Source organism: Solanum verrucosum, unplaced genomic scaffold, assembly GCF_900185275.1.
Source record: "Solanum verrucosum unplaced genomic scaffold, falcon-dt-bn FXZP01000105.1, whole genome shotgun sequence".
Lineage (NCBI taxonomy): Eukaryota > Viridiplantae > Streptophyta > Magnoliopsida > Solanales > Solanaceae > Solanum > Solanum verrucosum.
Window position 1 is genome coordinate 991029 of NW_026020263.1, and position 7737 is coordinate 998765.

The window sequence follows — 7737 nt, forward strand, 5'->3', positions numbered from 1 at the left end:
TCCGCGACCAAGGATGTGTAATGATACGCTATGAGGCTTGTTTGGGGTTCCTTCGGGTTCCCCATTCGCCGGTCACGTCTAGGCCCTAGGCTTGGGTCGTGACACAATGTAAATCAAACCTAATGAAAATGAGTATGAATGGACAATTGCATGCCATGAACCTAATACTTGATTGTATGATTAGGAGTAATGTTCATTATGAGTGTGACTGTGATTGTGGTTGTGCTGATTGGATTGGGTGTCACGTTCCGACACATATATTGGATCGGGTGTCACGTTCTGATATATATATATTGGATCGGGTGTCACGTTTCGACAAACTAACAGTTTGGGTGTTGGTTCCATAAGAAGACCATTGTGATTATTGCATCCATGTGTATTGACGTTGATATCGGGAATTGTATGTTGCTCTTGAATTGATAATTGAATTATGTATTCTGTATGTGTCGTGTTTACTATGTTGTGATTGCTTGCCTATGTTTCGCTTACTGGAATAGCCGCTTGGTCCTACCAATACACTGTGGTTGTGTACTGATACTGCACTTACTCGTTCTTTGTTGACTACAGGGCATCTTCAGGTGGCTACATATAGATCTAAGCTAGGAGATCAGTGATCGGGACCGGATTCTAGGGTGAGCCAATTATTTCAGGCTGTCATGGCTCCTTCAATTTTGTTGAGTCCATTCCTTTAGGACTCACACTGTTCTAGTAGTTTTGCTTATGTTAATTTCGGGTTGTACCCCTTTCTTAGACTTGTTCATTTTAGTAATTTTGGTATAATGACTTTCAGGTTCTAGGGGTTGTTTTCCGCAATAGTTTGATAGTTGTTTTGGTTAAACTTCGAAGTTTATGGGAACTCCATATTTTTTTAGACATTTAAACCTGCTTCCGTATCTTTAAATGTTCTAGTTTTCGTTATTTTGTTTAGTTGGGTTGTAGTAATGGTTCTCCTACCGGAGGGTTAGTGCGGGTGCCAATCACAATGGTCTGGGTCGTGACAAAGTTAGTATTATAGCCCTAGGTTCATTGATCTTGTTGTATCAAAATAAGTCTAGTAGAGTCTTGTGGATTGGTACGGAGACGTCTGCACTTTTCTTCGAGAGGCTACAGGACTTTAACAAATCTCTTTGTTCTACTCCTTTCGTGCTATGACTTGATTCAATTGGTATCTAATCTTCTTCCCTCTTCTGTCCGCAGATGGTTAACACGTGTTTCAATGACGTCTGGCCTGTAGCTCCCGTTAATGAGCCAACCGAGGATTCCGCAACAAGAGGCCGCGGTAGGGGAAGATCAAGGGGCAGTGGCCGAGGAATGGTAGCACCCGCTAGGGGTTGAGCTCCAGTTAAGAATGCTCTCAGAGATGAGGCCCCTCATGTACATCACGAAGAGGTAGAAGAGAATGTGGAGATCTAGGACGAGGAAGAGGTTGGACCAGAGGGGGATGCACAGGCAGAGGCTATAGGTATTCCTCTCTTAGACCCAGTGTTAGCTCAACAAATTATGACTTTTCTGAAGGGATTGGTTGGTCTTGGAGTTCTTCCCACAGTGCAAGCGACTCAATCTCTCGTCAACCCCCCATTGTGGTTGCGGTTCCCAAGGTGGGTGGAGCAGTAGGCATTGATGCCTTTTTTCGTCCCCTATTGGGTCTTGTGATGACTAGTAATGAGAAGGAGATGCTGGCTAAGTTTCTGAAGCTAAAGTCGCCTGTGTTCTATGGTTCTGAGAGTGAGGACGCCTATGACTTTAATTTGGATTGCCATGAGAGGCTTCACAAGTTGGGTATTGTACACTAGTATGGGATAAAGTTCGTGACCTTCCAGCTTTAGGGTGAGGCTAAGCAATGGTGGAGGACCTATGTGGAATACAGATCGTTAGTTTTACCCCCACTCACTTGGATACAGTTTCATGCTTTGTTTCTAGAAAAGTATGTGCCTTGGACTTTGAGAGATCATAAAAAGGATGAGTTCATTGCTTTGGAGCAGGGTGGTATGTGATATGCTCAAATTACACCTCTTTTCAGAAGCATAAGCGATCGTTATCACGTAAAGAACCCAACTTGTAGGTTGGGGTCGATCCCACGAGGAATATGGTTTAGACTTAAGTTCAATAACAATTATATTCGTTTAGCCAATGTATTTCTAAGACAAATAAGTAAAATGGGGGAGGGGCGGGGGGGTTGTGTAACAAATTTTGGAAATTATGAAAGTAATTAATAAGCAGGATTCAAGCTTTTGTTGTTATCAAATTAAGAAGGAAACTAGGGCGTACGTGTTCCCCATAAGCTCAGAACTCCATAATCCTAGTAATAGCAATCCCTTCCTAATGTATTACATGCAAAACGATAAGTTATGTATCTCTAAATCCTTGGTCCGGCATCTAGAAAATTTCACCCCGCACCTTGATCCGGCTACGTGTGTATAATTTACTAACCCTTACCATTACCTCATATTAGACGTCACATCGATGTATGGCTTAGTTTTCACCCTTGCACCAATCGAAATTAATTCTATTAGATAGTATCACACTAAATCTATGTTGATAATTCTTTTCTTATTAATTACCTCTTTGGTCCAACAAGTAGCAACAAGGCGAGTTGTAACGTTGCGCACCGTTAAAAAGACTTCTAGATGAAAGAATTATCAATGCATGCAAAACACTATTTGGGAATTACTTAGTTACTATTCATACTTTGTTAATCGCTCATAGTTCCCACAACCCTAGTTGTGGAATTAGTTACCCATATTAGCAAGAAAACAATTCATAATGTTTGAAGAATAAATCATGAACTTACGTAGTAGAGTAGAATAATCCTAGAATTTCAAAGTAAAAATCACCAAAACGTGCTTAGAAGTTAAGAATTGCTAAAGTTGCAAGTTAATCTCCAAAGCCAAAAACTAGAATAAAAAAATAAAATCTAACCGCCAAAAACGAGGTTTACATACCCTATTTATAGAAAACAAGTCCTAAATTAAAAGGGAAACAAAATAAGGAAAGTTTGTTCAGGCGCGTGCCTTCATTCCACGAGACTGACTCACGGACCGTCAATTGATCTACGGTTCGTGAGTCCCTTCCGTCAGCCAGGACTTAGAAAATATTTCAGCTTCAAAAAATTAGCTTCTCTGAAGCAACCAATGGAACACCAGTACGGACCGTAGATCGATCTACGGTTTGTCGATCCCCTCTCCGTAGCTCCATACTTAGAATTCTCCAAAAATCAGGTACTGGAACCCTCGCAGTCACATTCTACGGTTCAACAGTACGGTACGTAGATTAATCTACAGACCGTCAATGGTCACCGTGGTTCCACACTTGGTCAGATTACCTGATTCTCCTTCCATGCCTTGCCCTGCTAATCTATGATCACCATCTACGGAGCGTCAATGGACCTACGGTCCATAGATCAACTCCTTAGATGCCCTTTTCTGCATTTCTTTCAGCTGTCTCTTTAATTCCGCGCCTAACCATCTTTCCTGCAAAACATGATAAAAACACATAAAAACCAATACAAAAAAGCCCTAAACACACACAACTCTTAAGTGAAATGTATTAAAAATACCGTAAACTCACGGTATATCAGTATGACTGTAGCTGCTAATGAGGCTAAGTTCCATGCCTTGTCTAGATATTCTACACAAATAAATGGTTATGCAGGTAGAGGAGCAACGCAGCCAGGCAAGGAGGTCGTCCACCAAGATGACAGGGCTCAGTTTTATGCCTTTTCGAGCAAGACCGAGGCAGAGACATCTGATGTAATTATCACATGTACTATTCTTATCTGTGACCGGTTGGCTAATGTGTTGTTTGATCCGATTTCTACTTTTTCATACGTGTCATTTTAGTTTGCCTTGGGATTTGATACGGTTTGTGATGTACTTGATGCCCCCATTCATGTTTCTACCCTGTTGAGAGTCTGTCATAGTCACCCATGTATATTGTGCTTGTCCTGTTATGTTTATGGGTTTCCAAACCTGGTCTGATTTGGTTATTTTGGATATGACTAACTTTGATATAATCTTAGGCATGACTTGGTTGTCCCCCTATTATGTTGTGCTTAATTCTAACACTAAGTCCGTGACTCTAGAGATCCCGGGTAGGGAAAAGTTAGAGTGGGAAGAGGTGTACAAGCCTAAGCCAGCTAAGGTCATATCTTCCATTCGGGCTAGGAAACTGGTGGGGCTGGAGTGTTTGGCATATTTGGCTCATATTCGGAATGTTGAGGCCGAGTCTCCCTCTATTGAGTATATTCCTGTAGTGTCTGAATTTGTTGAAGTGTTTCCTACCGATTTGTCTGGTATGCCTCCGAAGAGAGATATAGATTTCTGCATTGACTTGGAACCTGGTACTCGTCCTATCTCCATTCATTCTTATCGCCTGGCTTTAGCGGAGTTGAGAGAGCTTAAAGCTCAAATTCAGGAGCTTTTTTATAAAGGTTTCATCCATCCTAGTGCTTCCCCGTGGGGTGCTCCTATCTTATTTGTTAAGAAAAAGATGGTAGTATGAGGATATGCATAGACTATCGACAGTTGAATAGGGTCACCATTCGGAATAAGTATTCACTGCCTCATAGTGATCTTTTTGGCTAGTTGTAGGGTGCATCAATTTTCTCTAAGATTGATCTAAGGTCAGGTTACCATCAGTTAAAGATTAGGCCTATGAATGTACCAAAAATGGCATTCAGGACCCGTTATGGGCACTAAGAGTTTCTAGTGATGTCGTTTGGGTTGACAAATGCGCCTGCAACTTTCATGAGTTTGATTAATGGTGTGTTCAAACCATTTTTGGATTCGTTTGTGATTGTTTTTATTGATGACATCTTGGTTTATTTAAAAAGTATGGAAGATCATGCCGACTATCTTCGTATTGTTCTGGGTGTTCTTGGGAGGCATAAGTTGTATGCTAAATTTTCTAAGTGTGAGTTTTGGTTGACTTCGGTTACCTTTTTGGGGCATGTGATTTCAAAGGAACGGGTAATGGTAGATTCCCAAAAGATTGAAGCAGTCAAGAATTGGGCCCAACCTAGCTCTATAACTGAAATTAGGAGTTTTGTGGGGCTTGCCAGCAGCTACTATCGTAGGTTTGTGAAGAATTTTGCTTCTATCGCCACACATTTGACGAGGTTGAACGAAAAGGAAGTACCTTTGAAGTGGACTGACAAATGTGAAGAGAGCTTTCAAAATGTCAAAGACTCTTCTGACCACAATACATATTTTGGCACTACTGGCGAAAGGTAAAGATTTCATTGTTTATTGTGATGCTTCACATTCAGGTTTGGGTGTTGTGTTGATGTAGGATAAGAATGTCATAGAGTATGCATCACGACAGTTGAAAGTGCATGAGTGAAATTACCCGACGCATGATTTGGAGTTGGCAGTGGTAGTGTTTGCCCTCAAGATCTGGCGACATTACTATGATGTCAAGTATGAGGTATTTATTGACCACCGTAGCCTACAACATGTATTCACTCAGAAGGACCTGAATATGAGATAGCCAAGGTGGATGGAGTTACTCAAAGACTATCATATTACCATCCAATATCATCCGGGTAAGGCCAACGTGGTCGCAGATGGATTAAGCCGAAAGGTGGTGAGTATGGGTAGTCTAGCTTGCTTGGGTGTATCCAAGCGACCTTTGACCAAGGAAATACAAACATTGGAGTCTAAGTTCATGTAGTTGGGCATTTCAAAAAAAGGTGGGGTGTTAGCTAGCATTGAGGTTAGGGCCACATTCATTGAGGAGATCAAGGCCAAACAGTTTGAGGATGAAAGTTTTAATGAGCTCAGAAAGAAGACAGTGTATGGCAAGGCACAAGATGCGACTCTTGATGCGGGGGGTGTGCTCTGCTTTAAAGGAAGAATTTGTGTTCCCTAAGTGGATGACTTGATTTAGAAAATGTTGATAAAATCCCATGGTTCGCAGTATTCCATTCATCCGGGTGTGACCAAGATGTACCGAGATTTGAAATGAATTTATTGGTGGTCTGGCTTGAAGAAAGACATAGTTGAGTTTGTGGCTAAGTGCCAAAACTGTCAACAAGTAAAATATGAGCATCAAAGGCCTGCATGTTTGCTTCAGTGAATGCCAATTCTGGAATGGAAGTGGGAAATGATAGCTATAGATTTCGTGATTGGTCTCCCCAAGACCTTGGGAAAGTTTGATTATATTTGGGTGGTGCTTGACAGACTGACTAAGTCAGCCCACTTCATTCCAGTCAGAGTAGACTATAATATGCAGCAGTTGGCTAAGGTGTATGTGAAGGAGATAGTGAGGTTGCACGGAGTTCCCCTTTCTATCATTTCGGGTTGTGGTACACAGTTCACATCCAAGTTTTGGGGAAAATTGCATAAGGAGTTAGACACTCAATTCACTTTTAGCATAACCTTCCATCCGCAAAGAGACGGGCAGTCAGAGAGGGCTATTCAAGCGTTAGAAAACATGTTGAGGGCATGTGTGATTGACTTTGGAGGATATTGGGATAAGTTCCTACCTTTGTGTCAGTTCTCCTATAATAACAGTTACCACTCCCACATTGATATGGCACCGTTCGAGGCACTTTTTGGGAGAGGATGTAGATCACCCATAGGATGGTTTGAGGTTGGAGATGTTAAACCTTTGGGGGTTGATTTGGTAAAGGATGCTCAGGATAAGGTAAGAAGCATCCAAGCTAAGCTTATAGAATCCAGAGTCGACAAGAGAAGTATGCAGATCGTAAGGTAAGAGACATGGCATTTCAGGCCAGTGAGCAAGTTCTTCTTCTAGTGTCACCTATAAAAGGGGTGAGGAGATTCCGCAAGAAGAGCAAGCTTAGTCCTCGATACATTAGACCATTTGAGATTCTTCACTGTGTAGGGCCATTGGCTTATAGGTTGGCCTTACCTCGTAGCTTATCTGGAGTTCATCTAGTGTTTCATGTGTCCATGTTGAAGAAGTATCATGGGGACAGTGATTACATAATAAAATGGGACTCAGTTTTGTTAGATAAAGACATTCAGTATGAAGAGGAACCAGTAGCAATCCTTGATCGTGATATCTGAAAGCTGAGGAACAAGGAGATAAAGTCCGTGAAAGTTCAATGGAAGCATCATCCGATTGAGGAAGTGACTTGGGAAACCAAGAAGGACATATGAGACAAGTATCCCAATTGTTCAACGATTCAGGTACTACTCTACCCTTACTTTAGCCAGTTTTTCCTAGTTTATCACTCGAGGAGGAACAATGGGTAAATTGGTATCTATTGTAACGACCGGTTCCCATCGTTGTTGAAAAGCCAATGGGGAAAAAAATTGGGCCAGAAAAACTTTTGGGTAGTAACTTGGGAATTCCTAGCCTAGTCTAGATTCGGAAGAAATTTGAGTCAGGTGAGGTGTAGGGAAATCTGGTTATGAATAAGAGATTTAATTACAAATTTGATTACATGAGTAGATAAACAAGAAGTTAAGGAGCCCGTACGGCTTACAAAATCAAATTGGGGAGAGTAGAACTCTCGAAACTGATCTTAGCGTGAAAGGGTAGTTTTTGAACGTCTAGGGTTGAAGGTGTGTTGTGAAATGGGGGCTTGGAACCCAAATTCTGAGCTTCTGTCTCCATCAATCTGCCAGAGTGATCCCGCAGAGCGGGGCCGCTGTGGCGGGATGGGGTCCGCTGTAGCAGGCCAGTTGCGACTTAAATCGGGTAAAAACCCCAAAAATGTTATTTTCTGCAAAAGTTCATTCTTGAGAGCTAAGAGATGACTCAGGATAA

General features: G+C 41.7%; 1 protein-coding gene across 1 annotated transcript; it reads left to right on the plus strand.

The window, feature by feature from the left end:
• Positions 1-1197: 1197 nt before the first annotated feature.
• LOC125833529 (uncharacterized) lies at positions 1198-7031 on the plus strand. The gene is made up of 8 exons (XM_049512690.1): positions 1198-1279; positions 1516-1784; positions 1902-1986; positions 3652-3784; positions 4164-4429; positions 4978-5227; positions 6180-6441; positions 6732-7031. Exons 1-8 carry the CDS (start codon positions 1198-1200, stop codon positions 7029-7031), a joined length of 1647 nt encoding a protein of 548 aa, XP_049368647.1.
• Positions 7032-7737: the final 706 nt, after the last annotated feature.